Below are 26,525 nucleotides of genomic sequence, written 5' to 3'. Positions count from 1 at the left end.
AGGTAAGTGTTTTGATTTGTTAAAAACAAGTGTTTTAAAATAACATTACGAAAGTTTGAAAATGCTGACATTAGACATAATGATTGCAATTAGCAATCATTATGTCTGACTAATTGACACAATTAGCCTATAACTTGACCATTTTATAGGCAAATAGACCAAAGTAGAGATTGACATTGTTACCAACATAAACATTGTTTTGTGAAACAAACAATGGACATCAAATCTGATATGAAAGCTAATTTCTGAAAAGGCAAGACAATGTTGATTCGTTTTTTTTATCACAGACAGTTTTGCTTTCCCCTTTTGCTCATTATTTAAATTGGGTTAATTTCGAACAAAACTGTACATTATGTAGCTTTAAGAAACCCAAGTTAATTTAAATGCTATATTCAGATTATATATTTTATTGCAATCCAATCTGCCCAGTACCTTAAGAAGCTTCATAAAGCTTCAATAAAAATTGGTCTTGTACTGTGTGGTTCTCTGGGCAAGACCCATGTGCCTAAAATAAATGTGAGAGGTGGGAAAAATCCATTCCACACTCCTGAAAAATTTACTGTCATGAGATACAAAGTTTTCAAAAAGTTTCTTAGAAAACTGTGGAACCCAGGAACTCAAGCATCTGCATACCTGCTATATGTTATCGGAAAGAAAGAAAATAGTGCTACTTAGCAAAAAAGATTAAATGCAATTTTCATATTAGTTATGATGAAAATGAAATTAATGAATTGTTTTATAAACTTTACAGCTTTTACTTTATGCTTTTCTGGCCAAAATAACTTTCAGCATTGCAGTCTTAAATCCAGCAACTGCTCTTTTCATATCTATCACCACCACCTTTGTCTGTCGTTTTTTCCTCCAAGCAATAATAGGATTATTATGAAAAATGTTCCAGCATTATAGATGGTATTAAGCTTTTGCTTGAATAACTCTCTTCTTGATACACCAGTGCTCTGAACAGCTGTCAACTGTACATTTTCCAGAAAGTTTCTCTTTTGAACTCTTGGAATTATCCAGTTGAACAGCTACTAAAACATGACCCCATTCTTCATCAAGTAACATTAATGATGTGCTTTTAATGAACACCACACTTTAATGAACAACATTGAGCACATGGTTTACTCAATCTATTGATGAGAAACAACTCATCGGAACTTGAACTCTTTGAAAGTTAACTTACCTGCCCTCTTCACAATAGATCTATATGCCAAATAAAATACATTTCAGCAGAACAGTCTGTAAAAAAGTTTTATTCTCCAGTTATATGGGCGAATAAAAAACAAAAAGTTGAATACATAGCAATATGTTTGGAGTAAACAAATCATTGCCCACCAGCACCAAATCCTCATGCCAGCTGTGCGTTGAGTTTGAGAGAATTGTTTTCTGCTTCAGGGTTTGAATGACTTGCAGTCATTAACGGACCAATGAATCACAATGTCAGTAGATCTGTGATCTAAAACAAAAGTTATCCAATCTGACAATGCCACGCAAAGGCATTAACAGATATTTAAACAAGGAATTGACAAACTTTTCATTTTGAGGTGAACTATCGTTCTAAAGTATTGTAGCAGTGTTTTTTTTTTCTGTCAGAGAAACACAATCATGTTACTTAGAGCCTGATTTCAGTATCTTCAGCCTCAAGTCATTATTATACAAAGAGAATGAAAAGTTGACTTAAATCTCTAATAAATATCTCGAGGGGTTTAGATGCAGACAGTTCATGCGCGAGGGCTCTGAAGCAGCAGTGAGCTGTAGACGGGTTAGGAATAGGGTGGTTTAACTATGCCACAGAGGAGCCATCTTTGCCTTCAGTCTATGCGATAATTAACATCTGCTGAAAATCGTATCATGCCTGCTTGTGTTCTTACGGCCTTTGAAGCACCATAAAGTTTTACAGAATAAGATTTGTATGCATTATCATACATTCAGTGGCACGAAAAGGTTTTCGATATTTGATATTCTCTTATGATTTATATTTGGAGAACAAAATGGTTGTTCATTTTCAAAATGAAATGTTGCACATGAAAACATTTAAATTCAAATAGTTAACATAGACTCCCTATAATTAACCCTGTGAAAAGTAAATGAATATTTGTAAAACTAATAATTGGCTAGACAGACACAGATATCACCATAGATTCACTCTGCCAACACTGCGGTTTTTGCACACTCTTTCTTATTGTTGAATTATGAACAAATACCTTAGCAGGTGCTTGAGATGCCTGTAGTTCTGTTAAAGCTTTTCTGGAATGTTTTGAAACTTTCCAGATGAGGTGCGCCACTAACCTCGAAGTCTTTTCCATTTAGAAGTGAAGGCTTATAGAGTCCAAGAACATTAGAAATATCTTTGTAATTCTTTCCAAACAAATATATATATAATTTTCTAAGCTGTTTTGGTATGTCCCTGTATACATCTTGTGATGATATAATGGAAATGTCCAATATATACGTGCAATTTAAATTCAACAGAATTCTTCAGAACTGGTTCTATTGAGGGGGGGAAACTGGAACTGACACATTTTCATCATGTGTACTTAATTTAGACTTACAATTTAGATATTTTTTAAATTTAGATGTATTCAAAGTTTTGTTGTTTAGTGGTAAATATTACTGTAAAGAAGTTTATAGTTCAGGGAAGGAGGAGGCAGGAACCGGCAAACGTTCAACATGACTTTAATGACAAAATAAAGAAATCACAAAACGAAAGTAAGGCGGCAGCCCCTCATGGATAACTGCTGCATAAACAGAAACAAAGCAGCAACATAAATGTCCCAGGCCTAGTCCTCTCTCATCCTTCACTGTCATCACTCCTCCTTTTATCCTTCCGGAGCTCCTCCGTGGATTTCAAGACTGGTGTGACTCGCAGGTGTCGCTCCACGCTCTTCTGGCCTCGCTTCGCTCCCACGGCTCCCTGCTCTTCACATATACCCCATCGCCCTTCGCAGACTGCGCTTCATGGCCTTCATGGTGGCCGCAGTACCTGGGGGTAAGTATAGACGAAGAGAGAGAAAAGGAGAAAGAAAGATACAGAGAGACAGAGGAAAGAAAAAGAAGAAAACAAATCTTGGTCCTGTTCACAAAACGTACTTCAATCCGGTCCTTCACCAGCTGGGTGAAATCCTCTGCAATGGTGGTGGCACTGGATATCTCTCTGTGGACGGCCCTTAACTCCACCGTCTTCTGACTGGAGGCGACCACTCCTTCCATCTCGGTATCCGGCAGCGAGTCCCGCTCCATTCTGCCTGCTCTTCCCCATATGGCGGACAGGAGCAGACCCCATCAAACTGTGGCAACTCCTCTGGCTCCTTCCGATGGCAGCCGTCCCTCTCATGCTCAAGCAGAAAGCAATGATTTCATCCGTCCCTCTCGGCAAGTCACTCCTCGATGGCACCACAGATTTCCAACAGCGACAAGGGCTCTTTGACAGCGCATTCCTCCTTCCTCCTGTGTTTCGGCACCAGTGTAGCAAAGTTCAGGAAAGAAGGTGGCGGGATGGTTGAATGTTCAACGTAACTTTAATTACAAAACAAAAACAAAACAAAAGCGGCAGCCCCTCATGGACAACTGCCGCCTAAACAACAACATAAATATCCCAGGCCTGGTCCTCTCTCGTCCTTCATTGTCATCTCTTCTCTTTTTATCCTTCCGGAGCTCCTCCGTGGGACTCGAGACCGGTGTGACACATTAACGATCGCTCCACTGGCTTTGCTCCGCTCCCACGGCTCTCGGCCCCACCCTGCTCATCACATACACCCCATCGCCCTTCGCTAAACAAAAACAAAACAACAACATAAATGTCCCAAGCCTGGTCCTCTCTCATCCTTCACTTAAAAAAAAAATGAACTGGAAATGTTAGTTGGAATCAGAATTGGAAACCAGAACCATTACTTTCCTTATGATTCCTATCATGGTCACACCAGATCTCATCCAAATTAATTCATTATATTGAAAAAGACACTTGAAACTAATTTTTGAAGATTTGAAAGCAATAAATCTCACACAAACATATCTCAAAGACATTTTAATTTATAGAAACATAACCATTCAAGGTTAACGGTGTGTGTTCAAGGTTAACTCTTTCTTGTTACAACTCCAGAGACAACGGTGTGGCTTTCTTCTTAGAATCAATATGCAGGAGACGCTATCATACATCACAGTTTGACACCTAAAATAAATGTCATTTTGACACATGAATGTCTTCCCTTTAGGCAGTTATGCACTGTCTTTTTCTCGTCCCCACATAAAAACAAGGTATCCTCAGAATTCAATTTCTGGGAATACAGAAATACACACTGCTTATATCCAATTTGACTCCCTCTGTCCCTTTTTCAGGTTCGGTTCAATGAGGAATAAAAATAAAAATAAAAAAACTAAATAAAAAAGGACTTCAGAGAATGTGTTGAGAAAGTCTTGCTTCCCTTAGGAGCTGCAATTGAAATAATCACCCAGTAGGTCCAAGCCTTTGAACAATGTAACCTATAAAACTCCAGCCATATTTCCCACAAGTCTAGGACTCGGTCGACGTCTCTGTCTTCTGATACTGCTCCAGATCTTTTTTCTTCTTCATGGCAAGCTGCAGTTGCTTTTTGATAAGCTGGATTTGTGTTTCCAGATCTGTCAATTCCTGTACTATTGGGTTCTGGGCAAGGCCCAGCAAGTCGGTTCTTCCGTTAGATGTGGCCTGTAATGGAAGCTGTCTCTTCTCCTGTGGGGACAGCAGTTCTTTACAATGTGAACATTCCAGGTCATTTTGTTGTCCCTCTTGATTGGACAGTTTTTGCCTGTTGCTGTTGGAAGTTCCCAAAGAGTTCCATGGCATTTGTTGGTTGTTTCCAACATTGCAACTTAGTCGGGACAAGAATGATATCACAATATCAGTATATAAATACACATTTTAGGAAGCATGTTATGCAAAGTACTAGTTGTATTCATTTACTCAAACTTATGTCATTCCAAATCCATATGAGAATTTTTGAAAGAAGGGTTGCACTTTTCCATGCATATGCAACAAAACTAATTTATTTTTTACTTGTGTGCTATTTTAAGTGTTCTGAAGGCATATTATATCTTTGGGTGAGAAACTGTCAATGAAAATCTTCAAATCTAACCTGGCTTTCCTTGTCGTGTTCATGAGAAATGCAGAAATCATGAATGAATTGTTCTTGTGGGTCAAATCTTTTAATGAACTGCCTGATCTGTTTCACAAAATTGGTCTAATAAAAATCAGAACAACAAATAATGCCTTCAAAAGACTTATACTAATATTGTAGCACACAAGTCATGTGACTAATTGTATGATACTTAATGGTGCTTTATGTCATTTTTAGAAGTGTGAAAGCTCCTATTTATTGTAATTACAAGAAAAAGATGAACAAGAACATTCTTCAAAATTTCTCTTTGTGTCCTGGAAGAAAGAATTCATATTGATTGCAGAGTTAACTAAAACTATGAAAAAACTTGTTTGTTAATAGAAATAAAGCTGAATAGAAAATGTTTACTTAAATTGAAAGAAGCACAATTATCCGAGAATGACACTACTTCAGGACTTGAATTCAATGTTGCTTGAATGCTAGACAGTATTTAAAAGCAGTTTACCTTTTCTCCGGTTTTGCAACAGTCTGTAATTTGTCTTCTTTGAAAGTCGGGTTAATTGCTCGATGTAATCTCTGAAAAACAATTAAATTAAGTATTATTCAGGGAAGAAGTGCTGAGAATTTCAAAGTGAATAAATGAGGAACATCATTCCCTTACTGCTACAACGTGTCACCAAATTTACATGTAATTATGTTTAATAAAACCAGCCTATAACTCTACAAATGCACATACTTGACTGGTGTGGAGCCAGTACTTATAATGTGACGACTCTGGTATTCTGGGTATCAGCCAGCGATGGACAATGTGTTCACCCAGTGTGGTGAGGAGAGACAGGGCCACTCCAATGCATAGCATGACAAATAACCCTGAGAAGTGCTTTATCCCCATCTGTAAAGTCTGGGAATGACAACGGAAAGTCAAGGTTAGAAAAGAGGAATAGTTCACCCATGAATGAACTTAATCATTTAGTCACCCTCACAAAGAACCCCGTATTATTTAGCAAAACACAAAAGGAGATCTTCTGCACAACTTAAGTAGCCAGGCATTTTTATTGGCAAACAAACAACACACACACACACACACACACACACACACACACACACACACACACACACACACACACACACACACACACCAAATTACAGCATCATAAAAGTAGTTTAAATGACTTGTGTGCTATATTCCAAGTCTTGTGTGTGAGGAACAAATCATTGCCATTATTCTCTGAAAATGTTCCTCTCCAGCCAATCTCTGAAATCCCTTAAACTAAATTGAGCGAACAATACATTTTTGATTGAAGAAAGAAAATAACGCATGATTATGAGGGTGAGTAAATCATAACGAAAGTGAGATCTGAAATGTTTCAATAGGATAAAATGTTGTTGGTTGTTAAATGTAAGTTTTAAAAGTAGCTGTATTTAATCCTACTTGTACCACAAGTTGTATTTCTTTTGATATAATTTTAATACCTTTATTCACCAAGGACGCATTAAATTGACAAGTGACAGTAAATAATCTTACGAAAATATATATTTAAAAAAAAAAAAAGGATCTTTTAAACTTTATTTATATCAAAGAATCCTGAAAAAAGTATGAACATTTGAAGAATATGAGGCAATGAATATATTCAAATAGAAAACAGGTATTTTAAATTGTAATAATATTTCACAATATTACTGTTTTACTGTATATCTGATCAAATAAATGCAGCCTGGATGAGCATTAGAGACTTCTTTCAAACACTAACACACACACACACACACACACACACACACACACACACACACACACACACACACACATGCACACACACTCATAAACAAATGTCAGAAAAATGATTTAGTTGATTTAGGTTTTTTAGTTGCAGTCCTAAAAAAGACAGGCCCTTCCATAAGTCCCAGCCCTGAATTGTGCATATTAATAGCCTAAATATATCAATCCTATATTTTAACAGCTTTATCGAGTGAACTTCAAACTGAATGCATTTCTGATTTTCAGTTTGTATCATGACTTACCTCTGTGACTGCAAAGCTTCTTTTACCACAGGGTACCACCTTGTACCACTTATCATGTAGCGTGTCCATAAATCCATCAGATTTGTACTGACTGACCAACTCAGAGATATTTGAAGTCAGAGGAGAGTTCTGTTTGAGCCCAATGCCATAGCCTGTGAACAGAAGGACAATGTTTTTTTTTATATTATTATTATTATTATTATATTAGCTATTAGAGCAGCATGTGCACAGTAGTTCATTCACTCTGTAACCCATAAACAATACCAAGCGAGTAAGAAACGTTAATTTACTTGCCTTCAATTGCAAATGGCTTTCCCACTGTCAGCATTTTGCAGTCTGCATCAATAGACACTTCATAGTCTAAAAGAGCTTTGTCCATTATAAAAGCATCCAGCTTTTGCGGATCATCCCTGGAATAGTATCAAACAGTTTGCTATTATACAGTGACACACAGACAAAATTTGCTGCATTCAGGATTTTTTTTTTTTTTTTTTTGGTGGATGTACAATATCATGTAGTCACAATATGAACTTTTGATCGTTGAATCAGTCTATTAGTCCTGAAGTCCTCACAATGAATTAAAACTACTAGAACCAACTACCTATTCATACTCATAGAAGGGAACATCGAAAGTCTATAACCTGACTTTACTACTAGCAGTTGCATCCTTGTTTATCCTATGCAATTCAAAATGTTATCTTGCAAAAACACGTGTTGGATTGATTGAAAAAGGAGAGACCTTGCTAACCTTCTTAGGGAAATGTTGCAAATTTCATCTACTTCTCCTGAAATCTATTCATTCTGCCCTGCTTGAAGGAATTATACACTGTGGCAATATTTTGGAGTATGTGGTCTGATTTGAGGGCTGCATCAAATCATATCCTGAAGGTTGTGGAAACTCAAAAGAGAAGTTTCAGACTTGCAACAGAGGATACGAAAGGAGGAAAACTTCTTTAAAATTGAGTTAAGTGTGGCCTGTCGAACACTTATGTGACGTCGAAAACTCTTGCCATTGACTTATTTGCTTTGGTCATTCCTACAATTAAATGCACATGTATTAAAAAGCCCAATTGTACAACTTGTTGGCCATAACTTCTAAAATAACAATGACAACAACAAAATAGGATTGTGTATGTATAGAGAAAGTATCAACAAATAAAACATGTTTTCTTTGAATATATAGCTATAACGGCTGGACGGCTGGATAGATAGATAGATAGAGAGAGAGAGAGAGACAGAGAGAGAGAGATAGACACAGACGATAGATAGAAAAATAGACAGACAGACAATAGACAGGTAGGTACATAGATATAGATAGATAGATAGATAGATAGATAGATAGATAGATAGATAGATAGATAGATAGATATAGACAGACATAGACAGACAGATAGACAGACGGATAGATAGACAGATAAATAGATAGACAGACAGATGTATAGATAGACAGACAGATAGATAGATAGATAGATAGATAGATAGATAGATAGACAGATAGATAGACAGACAGACAGACAGATAGACAGACAGATAGATAGACAGATAGATAGATAGAGAGATAGATAGATAGACAGACAAACAGATGATAGATAGATAGATAGATAGATAGACAGACAGATAGACAGACAGATAGATAGATAGACAGACAAACAGACGATAGATAGATAGATAGATAGATAGATAGATAGATAGACAAACAGACAATAGATAGATAGATAGAAAGACAGACAGACAGACAACAGACGATAGATAGATAGATAGATAGATAGATAGATAGATAGATAGATAGATAGATAGATAGATAGATAGATGTGCTTATAATGTGCTAAATTCCTGCAAATAATTATTCACTATAGCAGTTAATTGCTAATTAAGAAAAGTGATTTTGTTATCCTAGGTAAATCAATCAATCAATCAATAAAAAAGATAATTGTGACTTCTCACAAATGCAAAAAGTTTTCATCTCGCAATTTGGACTTTATCACTCACAATTGCCAGTTAATATCAGAATCAGTATTGTGGGATAAAAAGTCACAATTAATACCTACAGTAGGATATCAAAATCAACTGTGGGTGGTAGATCCTTTTTCTTAAGCACCCTAATATGTGAGAACATGCTTTACACACAGCTCATTGCGCATGAAAGAGAGGGAAGACGCGTTTGCACTCGAGTGCATTCATTCATGCTGTTTGTGGAGTTACAGTCTGACAGCAAGATTTTTCAATTATTGATTTAATCTGTTTATCTGGATAAATTACTTTACTCATTTAGCCTGCATGCTAATAAGAAATTTAGCACATTATAAGCTTGGAACTTGTTGGAATGAGTAAAAGTATGAGCAATATTTACAATCCTGTGCTAAAATTCAGGCCATAAGTAGACATATGCATTTATATATTTAGGATTTATAAATATACATTCTGATTTATACAATATAGACTTATATCTTAGACTTACAACTATATATTCAGGAATACAAGTAGGGATATGCGTTTTCTCACAGTTCAAACATCAGTCAAACAAGTCTATTCATTCCTAGTCTTGTCCGGTGAAACCACATGGATTTGTACAACATAGCAAGAAGGGAAAACCATCTAAAGAAGGACATGGTAGAGGGCATCCAGTGAATTAGTGCTGCTTCAGTGGTCGATGCCACTCTGCAATAACGATTACGACTTACTTAAGATGATCTATTCCATCAGGGGTTGTAGGGACATTGTATCGTCTCATGTATTCATGCATCTCTGGAAAGCTTTTTTTCACATAGTCCTCAGCGCTGCTCTCCCGAACAGTTCCAAAGCGGAAACCTTGTGATGGATGGTGGAGCTTGAAAAGCAAGAGGACCATATTCAGCAACCAGTAAGTATATTTTCAACCTCTTAACCATTTGAAATACACAAGTTACTCTTACCTTGGGATCATGTATACCTGAGAGTTGCTCGTAGGTTTTCTCACCAACCATTACAGCAGCGAGATTAGCTGTGTACGTTGATAGGCAGAACAAACAGAAAATGGCCCAGAGGTTCATGAGGAATCTGCCGGTCCAACACTTTGGCGGCTTAATGGCGGCAGTCCTGCCGAATAAGATTGAGTAGCAAACGTTTAGTGCAGAGGAGAAAGAAAAGACACGCTCCCTGTTCCTCCCCCTTGGGGTCATCCCGAAAGGGCTTTTCCACTCGTACAAGGTCAGGAACACGGCCGTCAGATGTAAAGACACAAATATTCCCAGCCACATACTCCAGTGCAGAGGCCACATGAAGGCGCCAATGGGTGCAGCAGTATCCATAGTCCTGACAAGGATTCCCAGGCTGGTGGAGAAGAACGGGCTGGTGAAGTCAATGACCTGACTGCGTGCCGAGTTGATGCTGAAGGAAGTGACAGCCAGATGCGCAGCCCCGCTCATGAGGTCCCCGACCAGCCCTGACCAGCGACCGCTCTTGTAAGCTCCGTATTTCCCATCTCCCACAATGTAGAGGTCAAACTTAAACCCCATGTCCTCTGCCAGCTTCTCTAAAAGATCAATGCAATAGCCATAGCAACATTTTTTAAACTCCATGGGCACAGTGTCATTGGCACTTTGCAAACCCTGAAAAAGACTTTCCAGCAAGGCTGTGTCGTTTGTTTGGGGGTCAAGGCACAGCTGGCCAGCCGGGCACAAACCTTCTTCATCAACATCTCGGGTGAAGACAAACGGGTGTTCTACCAGGGTGACGACTCGCAAGTGCAGACGTGAGGAATGCCGCCAGTCTCCCCCTGGCAGAGACTGTCTCTTATTAGGCCAAACACCGTAATCCATTACCACTTTGCCTTGCTTCCAGTTACCGAGACGTGTCCACATGGGCTTGCCTATTGGGTCATGCTGTAGATTCCATATGAAGTGATGGCTTTCAGAGATGATGGTAGATTCCTCTTGCACACTGATGTAGCCGCTCAGGCCGTCAAACAACGTGTTGGCCATGTATCTGAGAATCAAGAGAAAATAGATTTTATCCAATTCAGTCTAATTCTAAAGCAAATACAACGTCAAATCAAAATAAACCTAATTTGCTTTTATAACAAAACGCCTCTGATCCAAAGGCCTGTTCACACCAAGAACTATAACTATATCTGTATCGTTTTAATAATCATTCTATATGAGAATAGCAGAGTCCACACCACAACTAAAACAACACAGAGAAATTATATTGTTCATTTTCAGAATCATTTTTCCCTGTTGAGGAACGATAAAAGCTTTGACAGCAAAATCAGAATCCATCTAAAGGGGCTTTCGGGTAGCATCGGGTAGTTCTAGGAGCTTAGTTCTTGGAAGTAGCCAGCAGGGTGGTTCCCCGAGAACTAATGGTTTCCTTAGGAACCTGGTTCCATTCGTAGTATCGTCAGTAGGAACTCTTAAGTGACTTAAGTCAAGCTTGTTGTTGTAACTTTTATTTTGACGGCACGGCAGACCTTTATTTGACAGCGCTCCCATTCTCTGTATTCATTAGTTTACGATCTGTCTAACAGTCCTGTCTAAAGCTGCGTTTCCACCGATATTACCCGGAACAATTTGTCCCAGGAACTTTTTTTCCCCTAGACCTGTTGTTAGCCGCGTTTCCACCGCTGTCTAAAGTACCGTGAAGATTAGGCAAATAGTGCGGTGACGTAGGACTGCGCGCGACTTTACAGTTCCCACTGGATTTCATCCTCTGAATTTAAAGGGGTCATATAATGCCATTTTTGTACAAGTTGATATGATTCTTTAGGGTCTAAATGAAAAGTTTGTAATATACTTTAATTAAAAATTCTCATTAGTATTGTAAGAAAACACTCATTTTACCTAGTCAAAAACAGCTCTGTTTTCAGCACGCCATTTAAGTGCATGTGTCTTTAAATGATAATGAGCTTTGCTCACCCCGCCCCTCTGTTCTGTGGGGCGTTTTGACACAACACACGTGAAGTGTTGCCTTGACAACAGTTGAGGGTATATTTTGGAGAAAGAATGGCAGTGGGAGTCTCTGAGGAAACATCTGTGCAACCATATCAATTTGAACTGGAGTCGGACCCGGAACAAGATGACGGCCCCAAAAAAGTTCGTCAATTAAGGCTCGAACAGGACGTTTCTGAATGGTTGGTTAACGTAATGTCACTTTGATCTATCTTTGTATGTACTGGCAGGGTAGAGTAGTGAGGTACGAACGCTATGTGTTTACTGATGTATACGTTAGTTCATTGATAGATTGATGTTACAGCTAATGGTCATGAAAAACTTTTTTTCCGGTAAATGTAGGCTTGTCAGTGATGCGTAACGTTATCTATGCGGTGTTAGGTACAACTGTCAGGGCTGAAGCACTGACATGAGGTCACAGCAGGAATGTTTCTTAGCAAAACCAGCTTTATACTGACCCTCGTTTATAAAGCAGTCTGGTGAGAAATGATTCGCGCAAACATGAAAGCATTGACGTTGATCGTGGGGAATATTCCCTTCGAAAACAAAACTCAGCCACTGCGTCTTCAGCGGTTCGGATTTAGGAACATCAAAATGACTGCTGTGTTCATTATTACACCCAAGAACACCACAATCGCTTAGACGCCATTCTGCTCCAGCATATCAACAATGCGGACTATGATGACAGCTCGCTCAGGGCGAGTCTGTGTTGAAACGCTGCTGTCAATTAACAATCGTGGGAGGGGCGTCCGACCGTGTGACATCACACGGTCTGACGGCTCGATTTGAGACAGGGGAAAATGTATAAGGAGATAAAAAAAACAAAAAAAAACACTGGATGGATTTTTATCATTATATGATGGTTGTGTAGAGGCACTGCCAACACACACTTCAGTACAATCAACTTGTAAAAGTGCATGTACCATTATATGACCCGTTTAAGCTTAATAAAGCCTGAACCTTGTCGTCTGTCCATCGGTCGTATGTTTCAAACTCCATTGTTGATTCGAATAGCAGATGACTGTTACTGCACGCACCGCAACAGATGGTGGTTGAATAAAATGCTGCGTGGAGTCAACCAATAAAAATGCGGCATGAACTCAACCAATCAGCATGTTCAGCGCCCAAGTCCCACCCCTGAAAGTTCCTGCACTTTGAAAAAGTACTACCTCGCGAGCAGGGACTTTCGGAGGGGGAAACACGGTGTAAACACACCGAGTATCACCCCAAAGTTCCTAGTTTCTGGGGAAAGTTCCTGCGGTGGAAACGCAGCATAATACGTAATTAGATAGAACTGTTATACATAGAAAGTAGACAGTATATGAAAAGGTATTAGCTTTTGCTGTGTGTCCAGTGTTGCTAGCTGAGCTGTGTTTTGCTTGGTCCCCTCAAAGTTGCGTTGAATTTTCTCCTTAGCGTAAAGGTTAAGAGGCCCATCTATCACTGTTTTCCATGTTCATAGAGTTAGTTTCTGGAGTATATTGAAGGAGGTGGATTTGAATCCACTGCTGCTTCAATGTATATGTAATGAGTGATTATAATCAAGGTATTAATCAATATTTCTTCCTTCTAAATATCAAATGAGTTGAATGACTTCTCTAGAGATTTTACTTTGTTATAGAAGTTACCAGTGTGATCACTGAAATGTTCTTTTCATGTATTCTTTAATGTCTGTATTTGATATCTGAATGCAGTAACAGTGCTTGCTTTTATCCTGGCTTCCAGAAATGAAATAGGGACTTGTTTTGTGTTTGAGAAAGGTCTCCAATGTATTAAAACATATAGGGGTCACTGAAGCCAATAGTTTAAGGGACCATTTCTTTGTTAAAGCTTTACTTTCCAGTTAGACTAAAGTGTAGCTCTCCTTGAGAGAAAGAACGCATTATCTTGATGTTTTAAGAGGACCCTCCTGTTTATAGTTAGAGCCTGGCCAAATCCAACCTTGGAAAAGCTGTGTGTCGGTGTGTGTGTGTTAGTCTTCTTGGTTACAGGTTAAGGAACCACTGGTATTATTGGAGTTGTTGTTCTGGACATGCTGGCGGCCAGCAACCCAAATCTGCCACCTGGAAGGTCACGACGTGCCTAATCTATGGAGATATGCTTCAGTCTATCTGTATATGTGTGGAAAATTACTATGTTTATCTTTTTCTTAGCCAACCAGGAACTGCAACCTGAAGCAAGGACATAGCTTAGACCTTGGTGAAGGGTATAAGTGCTGGGATCTTTGTAACTGTAAGCGGGGCGGCCTACGAACTGCTGTGTGAGTCTTGAAGCTGAACTTCTGCTGATGAAACTGCAAACTATCTTCAGTAAAACTTTTCTTCAATTATTTATAATTCTGACTCCGGGTCTTCTTTCAAACATCTTGTCTTTGGGTCCCAAACAATATATATTATATTGAAAAAATATACAGCTATATAATCTGTGTTTACATAGCTTTTTTAAAAATGGCGGGTGTTGGTGTTTCGCGTGCGTTCGGCCAATCAGTGTACACTAACGTCACTGGTAGTTCCTATAGTGCTGGTTTAGTGCTGTCAATTAGTTCCTCCAAAAGGATTTTCTAGAACTACAATCGTTCCTAGTTCCTGTGGTGCGAATACGCCAAACATCCTGGTACTTCCACCAGCAGTTCTAGGAACTATGAAAAGGATCCTCCGGTGTGAAAGCCTCTTAACTTTAAACAGCTCGAGGATTTAAAGCAGCAGACAACATAGCATTGTGTGCTTACAACAAACAGAACATTGTCATGTGTTGGTGTGGACGTGTATGTAGTTGCCTTTATTTTGCATGATACATCCAAGAAAGATACTTACACTTAAAATACCACAAAACACAAGGCCTAAGCCAACTTGCACTGATATATCTTAAAATATGTCAGTGCCATTGTTTTGTCTCAAGATGCACACCAGTAATGTATTTTTCTAAGGCATGTTTATAAAAGCTACTTAAATATCCTAAATGAACCAAGGCCTAGTCTTGGCTCAGGGTGCTTTCACACTGGCTGTTTAGTTGGGAACGGGGCACGGATCACATGAAAAATCACTAATGTGAACACTGTCATGTGGACCCGGGTGCGCACTGGGCCGATCCCGAGACTACCTGGAGGAGGTGTTCTGAGTTGGGTTGCACTCGAACCGTGTTGCGGTTCACGTGAATGTGAAAGCAACACGGACTTGGGTGCGCACTTGTTCAGGAAGAAAAGTGACCTGCGCATAGGTTTTGGCTGATTATGATGTATTTAGTTAAATAAAATGCATGTAAGGGATGATAGTGTTGATGATTTACTCTGGATACGAGCAAGAGTGAGCCTGCAGTGTATTCGTGCATTGCGCGTGGAATCAGGACAACAAATTAATGGAAATCCACTGTCTCCTCAAAAGAGTTTGTTTGCAAGCAGCAGAAAACCACCTTATGCGTCACACACACACACACACACACACACACACACACACACACACACACACACACACACACACACACACACACACACACACACAGTAAACCTGTGTTGTTCACTCAGCTGTGCATAAGAGCACCAAATTAATAAAAAAAACTGGGAACAATCGCGCTTGGGCTCGGACCGCAGCGAACGAGCACAGTGTGAAAGCACCCTAAGCCCTGTCTGTGAAACCTGGCCTTAGAGTAAATAGCTGCTTTCTAATAATGAAGCCCAATCCTGATAGATATAATTTAAGTCCCACCCTACATTATCTATAGTTTGGGCAGTAAATATAAAATGGCATTACTGACTTTCACTGACTTCACTTTCCCGATGCATTGCTGTTTTTGTCACATTTTTATTTTAATGAGATCGTTATTTTGGGCCATATAAATACTGCTCTAATTGCAAAATATAAAATTGACTATATCATCTGAAATGCTTATAAGATACTGCCCCTTAAATGGCTCCTATGTAGTTAGCTGCGTTTTCTTAACATAAAGCAACTTCAGTCCTGGAGGGCCACTGTCCTGCAGGGTTTAGCTCCAACCCTGATAAAACTCACCTGCCTGTAGTTTTCTAATAATCATAAAACGCTGATTAGCTTGTTCAGGTGTGTTTGAGTAGGGTTGGAGCTAAACTCTGCAGGACAGTGGCCCTCCAGGACCGAAGTTGCCCATCCCTGACATAAAGCATCACAGCATGGCTTACTACTTTTCTTCAAAATATAATTTTTAAAAGTAGCATTTATCTGCAGATTGACCATCTCAAATGATTAGCAACTTCAGTAAATTCAGTAAGATTAGTAAACTGTACTATTTAGCCTTCTTGACTGACCTTCCAATTTAGGGAAAAGGTATTGTTGTGTCTTGTATTTTTCTCTCTTCGATTTAGATTTTTTTTTTTTTTTTTTTTTGTAACGGTGTAGCTAACGGTAACCCTGTTAAATCAGTTATGTGCTGAGTGCTGAGCATGTGAAATTTAAGCCCTGAGGCAGTTTGGTTAGAAGTTGGTGAAGTTGTTTCCTGACAGTGCAGTGTTGAGGAAAACACTCTTGATATGCTGTCTTAAAAAGCTCTCCTCGGCTGTGGATGAAGGGGATAATCCTTATAGAATATGCAGACGTGCTGTATAGTCACTAGTCACAGATTATCAGAATTCTGACATGGTTCATTTGGTCTGTCAAAAATGGTCAAATTTTACATCATGTAAAAACGAACCTTTCTGAAAGGTTGGTGGAAAGTGAGAGGGTATCTCTCTTCCTGCTTTCTCTGCTGCCTTCTAAGACAGCATTCGAAATGAAATGGAACCTCTTAAGTGACTGATTTGGAATTATGGATTACTACTTCCTCAGCAATTATGTGTCTCGTACATATAGCACTCCTTAAGTGCAGGAAACTTTACTTCCAATGGAGTTTAGTATTAGCATGTTTCTAAGCTAATGATGTGACACTCTTATAAGCATAAAAATATTAAATATTTTCTTTAACTAATCTATTTTAGTCATTTGAAACTGACACAATGCATTATGAGATTGTCTTCTCTACTCATTGTAAATGTGATGTTCTCTAAGAATTTGGCCGAAAGAATGTACACTCTTATTTTTCTTTTAATTTTATTTCTTTTTTTCCCCCAAAAGGGGGGTTTCACAGTGATGCCTACAAGAGCAATTTTTGGTTCCCCAAAGAACAGTTCTTGGTTACCCAAAGAAAATATCTATTTTGTTTAGTTCTTAAAAGAAGAATTTAATAATCTAAAGAGCATTTTTCCACTATAGGTAACCTTTAGAGAAATGGAAAGATCCCATGGCAGTTAAAGGTTCTGCACGGAACCATAGAGGCAAAAAAATACTTTTTGTTAAGAGTGCAGCCCTTGTATTCGGAGCATGCCAGTCATGCTATTTAAATAACACAAATATTACAAATACAAAATCAACAATACCTGGACAGAAAGGTTCCTGATGTGAGATTTTTAGTCTCAAGCGTTGCCATACAGTTTGTGATGCCAGGAATCAGTGCCAGCTCTGGAGACACAGTGGCAGCTGTTCCCACCGCCCGCGCCACCAGCTCCAAAGCATCCTGGACATAATGATCCAGTGAGGGCTCACCCATACGACCATGTGCAAGAAGACCCAAGGGTAGCCCCTCTGTCCGTAATTCCTCCACGTTTTGAGAGTCTCCTATAATCCAGCGGTAATCAGGAAGGATCAGTCCAAACTTTGCAATGGTGGTAAAGATTCTCCGTATATCCCTGATGTCACATCCAAAGGTCACTATAGTAGATGTTGAGTCTTTGATGGACTCCAGTTGACCTTGAAGGGACGTTTGAAAGTCACTTTTGGAGCTGCTGTTGGTGGATATTTTGAGAACTGTGCCCAGATGAAATTTGGAGCTGTTATGGAGCAAGAAGACAAAGTCTGAAATGTTCATCTGTTGACACATCACCAAACTGACATCATACCAGTTATTCATGGACAGCAGGGAGAAGATGAGATCTGCTTGAGGGGTTTGAGGATTTTGCATGGCCATCTGGAAATGGAGTGGGTTCTGTTGGGAAGAAACAAATGAGGATATCATTACAGAGAAATTTGTGTAAGGATGGATCACATTGGTCAACAATCCATCATCAATTGGTCAATAAGTGACGTTGACTAATTCATCTAGACTTTATTTGTTTTTATATTCAGCAGCAGTGCTAAAACTAGCATGATAATAGTGTGGTGTGCTTTAGCTGTTATATGGAGTTTTGTGGCTGTTATTTTTAGTTATTTATACATGTTAGCTTTGAGGTCGTCTATATGATACTGGGATTCTAAAAGTTGTTGAAACTAACCTTTAGCAGACACACATTTTTTGAATTTACAATCCCTTACTTTAGGGAAAATTAACCAGAAATATTGATGACTTATCTTGCACTACACTAATTGAGAATGTCCCTGCACCTAACATCTGCCGCTGACAAGCAAGAATGAAATCATGAGGTGCATAACAATTGGCATACTTATGCCATTTTGTAGTATAAATAGTTTGGGAAGTGTGTATGCACTCAACATTAAGAAGTGCACTTATTTAACTGGAAAAACAAATGTGGAATGTCAGACACATTTGGACAACTGTTGCAGCCATCAGACTCAGATGCTGGATGACAAACATGCCATCTAAATGTCATACACTAGACGGTAGAGTGCATAGTGAGTAGTTTAAGTACATTGTGTATATAGTGTATAATTTGGGACACAACAATGGTTCATGGCTGTGCTGCATCAAATCATAAGTTCAATTCCCATGTCCCACCCAAACCACCCAGTTTCAATAGAAAATATGTCAAGGCAAGAAAGACATCAAACAATTTCATAAGGCACTTTTAACATGCAGACGGGTTGTATTTAGGAGTCAGATGAATCTAAAACCTAGCCTGTCTAATTATACTTGTGTAATTATATATATTTTTTAAACAGATTGATCTACTGCTCGTTCAGGCAATTCTCCATTAAAAAAAAATGGGCCAAGCCAAAACTGTCAAAATATTTAGTGGTCTTTTAATGGTCTTAACCATTTTAATCACAAATCACTGGCCAGGAGATTAGACAGAATTGCACAAAGACTGTAGACAAAGTAACAGCACAGAATATCTTTCTCCAACTTGCAGATAGCTTTTTACTGGAAGAAGAGTAAAGAACAAGTTTACTTGTTTCCGCCACAGAATAAAAAATAAAAAAGGTACTTGTGACTTTTTATCTCACAATTCTGACTTTATTTCTTGCAATTGCGAGTTTATATCTCACAACAAGCATTCATATCAAACAGTTCATGAGTAAAATGAAAAATTGAAAAATGTCTCCCAGTTATTTTGAGTTTAATGTGAGACCAAATATTCACTATATGGTTCAAATCTGTACTCTGACCAGGCCAAAACATGCCCTCAAGCCACTTCTTGGTTGCCTTTGCAATTTGTCTTGTTGAAAAATAACATCTGATCATTCGTCTTTAGATAAAACTTTTCATTTGTGAGAAGCAAGCCATTTTGCAATAATCTCCTGTACTCTAAAGCATTAAATGAATATACCAAGTGAATTTGCTCACCCATACCAGCAGCTAAAAAGGCTCTCCACACAATGACACTCTTCCTCCATGCTTCACTGTGATAGAGATGCATTTCTTATTATACACTTCCCAGCCAAAACGAAATTGCTTTCTGGATTTAAATAGGCGGATGTTTAAGAGTCAATGATTGGATCAGTATTGCTGTGATTATGATGTTTCTAGCATGTTATATGTTTGGCAACAGTTTTTCTAACCCTAATTAATCGAGTAGCTTTTCATTTCTTAAACAACCATGTAAGACACGCCATGGCCATATTTCAGGATGACATTGTCAAGATTCATCAGGCTCAAACTGTGAAAGAATGGTTGTGAGGGAGCATGAAAAATATTTTTCACACATGAATATGTCCATCTGTCCATATGTCCATGAATATGGCACATCTGAGTCCAGAGCTTAAATTCATTGAAAGTCTCTGGGATGTGCTGAAGGAGACTTTACAAAGTGCTGGACTCTTGCATTGACAATACAAGATCTAGACCAAACATTGATGCACCTCTTGATGGAAATATCATCACAACATTTATTTCTATTTAGAGGTGCATATATTTTTGGTCAAAAATAGACCAAACATAATAATCACTGCAATAATGATCCAATCATAGACTCTTAACCATTTGCGGATTTAAATCTAAAAAGCGATTTTTTTGTTGTTGTTGGTTTAAGGCAGTGTATTTCTCACCAGCTTTTCGAAGACACCACTGGAACATCACCATGCAACTTGTGTTTTATTGTGATTCATCACAACACACACACACACAAATATCTATATTCTAGCCAAAAACTTCCAAAACTCATTTCCTGACCAATAATATTTGGGCTTTGCACATCTTTTCCTGTCTGCCAAACAAAGGGAAGGCATGAGTTTTAGGTCCAACAGATATTTATCGTAATGCATGATTTGATGGACTATCTCCTTCTGTTTGCAGATTGAGTTTCTGAAGTGGATTCTCCTCTGGGGAAAACAAATATTTTGATTTTCAACATGATGTCCAATTGTGCAATTCTCTGTCCCTGAAAACAATTACTTTAAGCGGTATCTGCTCTTGTTCAATTTGTGATGCATTGAAATAGAATTGTATCTAGAGGGGCAAGAACTTCAAAACTAGTTTAAAGCATTTGAAACTTGATAAGTCCTTTGAAAATAGTCAAATCGGTAGTAAAAATTTTTGTTTATCATCTCCATGCTATATTTAACTGCATCATGCTGCTTTAAAGACAAACACCAGGTTTCAGAAAAAAGGGGCTTAGATTAAGCCAGGATTAGGCCATGGTTCAATTAGGATATTTAAGTAGCATATTTTATACATATTTTATTTACATATTTTAAAATATCTCAGTTAAAACAGCTTAAACATGCATTTTAGTCTGCGACTAGGCTTAAGCCTTGTCTGTAAAACAGGGGGGAAATGTATACAAATAGCCTAAATGATTTGATTTTCATTTCAGAAATGTTGCATTTCTGAAATGAAATGGGTCTAGTGGCATGGACTCCACTAGACCCCTGAAGGTGTGCTATGGTATCTGACACTGAGATGTTAGCAGCAGATCTTTTAAGTACTGTAAGTTGTGAGGTGGGGCTCCATGGACCGGACTTGTTTGTTCAGCACATCCCACAGATGCTCAATTGGATTGAGTTCTGGGGAATTTGGAGGACCTCAAACTTGTTGTTGTTGCTCCTCAACATTCCTGTACCAGTTTTGCTTTGTGGCAGGCCAAATTATAGCAGCAATATTCCTGTTGATTTATTGGCGTGAAGTTTCGTGCACAATGACAAACAGGATTGCAACATTGTCAAAAAACAATAAGCAGAGAGGACTGCCATAACATCAGTGAAAAACATTACTGCAGGCTTCAACATGGCTGTGTTTACGACTAGAAATGTCAAACAAATTTCGCCTACGTAGCCCGAATCTGTATCTGTATACATGAGACTGTCTGAATACCGGCAGAATTCACAGTTTTGTTGTAAAAAGAGACACATTATGCAGAAGTATAATTTGCTGTTATGTGTGTTTGTCAGAGCCTGCAGTTGCTGTGTGACGCGCGTTCCCTGCGGGCGTATCGTGACGAGCTGGACGCGCTCCGAGAAAAGACCGTTAAAATCGATTCCCTATTTTCGTTTTCGAAACTTGTGTTGGTTGGTGTGACCGATTGTGCAATCGATTTTCGAACATAAAGTGACATCCCTAGTTGTTGGTTCACCACTTCCTTGGACAACTTTTGATAAATACTGACCACTGGCCCTTGTCAAACTCGCTCAAATCCTTACGCTTACCCATTTTTCCTGCTTCCAACACATCAACTTTGAGGACAAAATGTTCACTTGCTGCCTAATATATGCCTCTATATACGTATATATATATATATATATATATATATATTGATGCCACCCACCAACAGGTGCTGTGATGAAGAGATCATCAGTGTTTTTCACTTCACCTGTCAGTGGTCATAATGTTATCCCTGATCGGTGTATATGAGATGTGAAGAGAACTTCTAAACGTTTTCCCACTAAGTACAGTGGAGATTCAGCAGCATTTATTACATGAAATCTGGAATCTCATTGTTTTAATTATATAATAGCCATTAATAACATGACATTGTCCTGCAAAGGAAATCAAGACCTTAAAAAACCCTGGCAGATGAAATGCTTAGCGGAGCCGTTTAATTTCCCCTGGGGCTGCAATTATGAGATGGCAGAAAACAGGCTAATCAGAATTGATTAAGGAAAAGCTGTCCAGGGATTTATTTCAAGATGTCTTAACGAAGTCAGACTTATTTTCTGTAGGAGTTGTCATGAGATCTCAATGACTTAACCAGTGGGAGAGCAATAAGTACCACTAACAAGTTAAGAAGAGACACTTAGGGCCCTATTTTAACGATCTAAGCACATAGTCTAAAGCGCACAGCGCAAGTCCACTTTTGCTAGTTTAACGACGGGAAAAATGGTCGGCGCACCCAACGCATGGTCTAAAATGGTTGTCCCTATTCTCTTGAGTAAATGGGTGTGTTTTAGACGTAACGTGCAAAAAAACAATCAGAGTGTAATTTCCCATTCCCTTTAAAAGCCAGTTGCGCTCGCGCCATGGCGGATTCGCTATTTACATGGCGGAATTTGCAAGCGGAAAAACTGAAGGCTTATTTTTATGTACACAATATTAATCTTTTACATTTTATTCCTTTTATTGTTAATATTTGGCATGTTTGTGTGCTGCTGCGTGTCCCTGTGTGTGTAATAAGCAGAGTGTACGTGCGTTGTGGACCCACCTATAGGCTCATATTACTAATGTGCCCTTTAAATAACAAAAAATAAATAAATACTGCACCATTGACTTTAGACCAGGTTTCAGTTGGTCAATGGCACAGTCTATTTCAGTTGCCTCAAAATAGCAACGCACCAACAATGCGCCTTTTCAGACCAGCAGCCCATGGGCGCACAAATGGGCACAAATGCATTTGCTATATTTAAACAACATGACGCAGGACGTGAAAATGATAACTGCGTCGGGCTGAAACTAGCAAAAACGCTTGCATCGCACCTGGCGCTGCATTGCACCGGGTGTATGATAGGGCCCTAAGAGGTTTTGAGTGGCTTCATCATCCGGAATATGTTTTATCTTGAAGGAGCCTGTGATTTGCAAGCTGGGATACAGCCAGATATTACCACTGTGTCATAAAAAAGCACTGGAGGGTGATACAATTATGTGCGTTTCAAGCAGTTTTGAAGATGAATTGTTAAAAATGGCTGATCTGATAAACCCCAGTTCTTCGGGCCAGTGGAGAATAGCTTGTCTTTTCAACCTTGAATCCTTCAAATTATTCTGAAAGGTATTCCGAATGACAAATGATAAATCAATCAAACGGTGTAAAATAATATAGTTGTTATTATGGTCTGATATAGTTGTGTTTGCTTGTTTATAACAGGTTTATAAACACAACATACTTTTTTATGAAGAAATCAATACATTTTAAATCAGTAAATCTTCAGGAAGGAATTTAACTGTAAATTGTAAGTGGGCTACAAACCTTTTTAAACGGTTTTAATCTTACATCATTTACTTTCTCAAAATGGGATTAGTCTATTATTTCCTAATTCTAGGATCTTGATTGACACACAACAGGGACTGAAATGAATGGAAGCTTGTGGCAAAAATGCCATCAAAATAAACAAACATTTCCTCAAAAATTAAGTTATGCAGAAAAAATGCCCCAGTACGAATCCCTGATTATTATATTTATAACAATATAGTTAAGCAATAAGCTATCACACGAGCAAAAGTGCTGTTTCCCCCTAAAAAGCATATTGCAAATGTGATATTGATATCACAGTTAAATAAACAAGAAGTTAATATTAAGTTACATTTTAGACAGATATTGTCTGTTTTTGCTCCTTCAACGAAAATTTCTCCAAACAAAGTGAAATCTGACAGGATAAATCTCCATGTAAACAAAGACCTGACCAGAAGATGGTGCTAACTTCAAAAGATCAGATATAAAACAGCTCAGCCCTCAGGGCGTTTAGCAAAATGCATTTTTACAAACACCATGTGCCACAGGCATCTAAATTGATGTTTTGTGATTCACTTGGTTAACTGGTTTGTGATAAACATATTAATTTAATAAAATATATCCAACCCCAACTGACCTCAATCACCATCAGTGCTAGTTAGATCCAGATATACTGTAGGCAAATGTATAGTGAACATTTGATAACAATCCTTAAAAAATCAGTTGCACTTATAAATAGCACTGGAGATATTTATGCACTAAATGTGAAAGATGCATCAAAATTTACCCTGGCATTTGTTTTACTGTTTAGTTTTTAAAAGTTACATTACAATTTCACTCACACCACCAAACACCACCTGTCATCAGACTGCAACTTAAAAATATAAGCCTATAATATCAAATTTGAGAACATATGAAAACAGACATACAGTATGAAAATGTATTTTCTTAAAATTATGTATTTAATTAAACTGACAGGAGGAATATGCTAATTTAAAAAAGAAAATATTTTACAGCTGTGTTATTTAAAATTGTATACATTTTCTGGCTGATGATGGTGACAATTCTTAAATAAGCGTTTAAAATGATTCTATATTTTCAGTTCGTTATTAATATAAATTGAATCAACACGATTTGTAATAATTAGGCTATTGTACACGTTATTTTTTGTATCTGATATGTATTAAGTAATCCAAGGGAAAATACATTTTTGAGAAGCAAAGTGTAATCAATGAGTGCCATCACGCATTTATACTCTCCATGTTGCATAAACCCAAAACCCTTAAATAACTACTAAGAGTGTATTCATTAATGCTTCCAACGAATCCAACAATCCCATTCCTCAATTCCAAACATATCAACATGTTTCCTCTAATTCCACTAATGCAGTTCACCAACATTGCAGCATTTATTTACATTTCTACATGAAAAAGAAAAAAGAAAAATGGTGCTGAATAAATTTGCAGCATCATTTCCTGAATAGACAGTAAAAACATAATGATTTATTATGAACATAAACACACCTGACTCTGCCGTTTGAATACCTTCTGGACGACGCTGATGACTGGAATCTGTAGCGTTGAGGAAATAAATTCCAACTTCACCAGTTCGTCCCTGTTTTGTGGAAAAGCGATGATGGCAGAAACTCCTTGCACGATGACAGTGTGGCAAACACTTTGCAGGAACGACACAGGATCGCCACTGGCAGATGTAGGCGACGAGGAAAAGGAGAAAGCAGGGAGTTCTCCAAGTCCTGCTTCCACAGCCATGACTATCTCAAGGGTGAGGTTGTAGGGTAAAAGCCCCACCACTCGATTGAGAGTCTCTGTAGCGAGTAGAACAGAGTCTCGAGGTAGAAACACAGTATCCGTACCCACTTGTTTGAGTGCGGTTTTACTTTTGGAGGCCTTGTGGGGGTTATTCGCTGAGCTTTTAGTCCTAATACCCCTCCATGCTTGTTCGCGCACACTTTGGATGACCATGTCCCACTCTTCCCGCGTTTCCCTGTCTGCATCCCAGTCCGCATCTCTCCCGCTGAGATGATCCTGCCTGAATACTCGAGGATGCAGGTGCAAAGCTCCGACTCTCACAGTGTGTCCGATCCTCTTCAGAATCTGACATGGTTGTGGATGCGCCATAGATGCTGGAGGAACAAGGATCATTATCAATGCGCTCGGCGCAAGTAAGGAGAGCCACACCAACCTGCCCAGCGCACCCCAAATCCAAGAGCCCGGCATTACTCCAAGCAAGGCTCGCTTAAGCTCTGGAAACGACGGGATCCTCGTCCACCTGCGCGCCCGGTGGTTCCTGCACAGCGCTGGATAGATGATGGATCACCGGTGAATCTCCTAGACGCAGCAAAGTTACGCTCCTCTCCAACAGGCTTCTGAGGGATCGCCAGCAGTGCACATGTCCAACGCGGCTCAAAACACCCGTTGCTCATCTCAAAAGCGTTTAAGGGCGAAATATTCCCGTTGTGAAATAATCAAGAGGGTGTTGTTTTCACGCGCTCTCCAAAAACAGGCGAAAAGGCAGCTAACTAAAATGCAAAGTGACTAAAACCACCAAAACGCTTTTGTTCTCCAATTCAATGTAAGGGATGTCCTAGCATATAAAAGAAATAGTTACATTTTCTATTTATCTTTATTTTTGTATGCAAACCTTTATTCCATCCTGTTTTAGATCACGAAAAATCGTGACGGATCTACAGAAATTACACGCAAACTATTCCAAAACAGAAACGAGCGTTTGAATGGCTTACATTACAGTTTAAACGCAGTGCAGCGCAGTGAAATTGTTCCGATAAACTCCCAGAACGGCGCTGGAATAGTTCAGATTATTGCACTGGCTGTGCTGTGCGTTTAACCCGTTCACTGCTGCACTGACACCTCTGCTGCTATAGACAGACATCAATCATAGATTCTGTATAGCATAGTT

General features: G+C 38.7%; 1 protein-coding gene across 1 annotated transcript; it reads right to left on the bottom strand.

The window, feature by feature from the left end:
* Positions 1 to 4,010: 4,010 nt before the first annotated feature.
* On the bottom strand, positions 4,011 to 26,171 carry grin3a (glutamate receptor, ionotropic, N-methyl-D-aspartate 3A). Its single transcript, XM_079861909.1, has 9 exons — positions 25,112 to 26,171; positions 17,418 to 18,022; positions 10,025 to 11,075; positions 9,794 to 9,939; positions 7,407 to 7,522; positions 7,113 to 7,264; positions 5,830 to 5,994; positions 5,599 to 5,669; positions 4,011 to 4,847 (listed from the first exon to the last, which is right to left on the bottom strand). Exons 1-9 carry the CDS (start codon positions 25,823 to 25,825, stop codon positions 4,511 to 4,513), a joined length of 3,357 nt encoding a protein of 1,118 aa, XP_079718035.1. The 5' UTR covers positions 25,826 to 26,171; the 3' UTR covers positions 4,011 to 4,510.
* Between the last annotated feature and the right edge of the window lie 354 nt (positions 26,172 to 26,525).

Source organism: Squalius cephalus (assembly GCF_949319135.1).
Source record: "Squalius cephalus genome assembly, chromosome: 24".
In the NCBI taxonomy this organism is placed as follows: domain Eukaryota; kingdom Metazoa; phylum Chordata; class Actinopteri; order Cypriniformes; family Leuciscidae; genus Squalius; species Squalius cephalus.
Note: the sequence above shows the minus strand (reverse complement) of the source record. Positions and strands in the feature narration are given on the sequence as shown.

Coding starts and splice junctions, on each gene's coding strand:
- grin3a (XM_079861909.1), bottom strand. CDS start 25,825: ATGCCGGGCTCTTGGATTTGGGGTGCGCTGGGCAGGTTGGTGTGGCTC. Junction 7,265..7,406: donor AAAGCCATTTGCAATTGAAG/GCAAGTAAATTA, acceptor TTCTGTTCACAG/GCTATGGCATTGGGCTCAAA. Junction 5,995..7,112: donor GAAGCTTTGCAGTCACAGAG/GTAAGTCATGAT, acceptor TGTCATTCCCAG/ACTTTACAGATGGGGATAAA.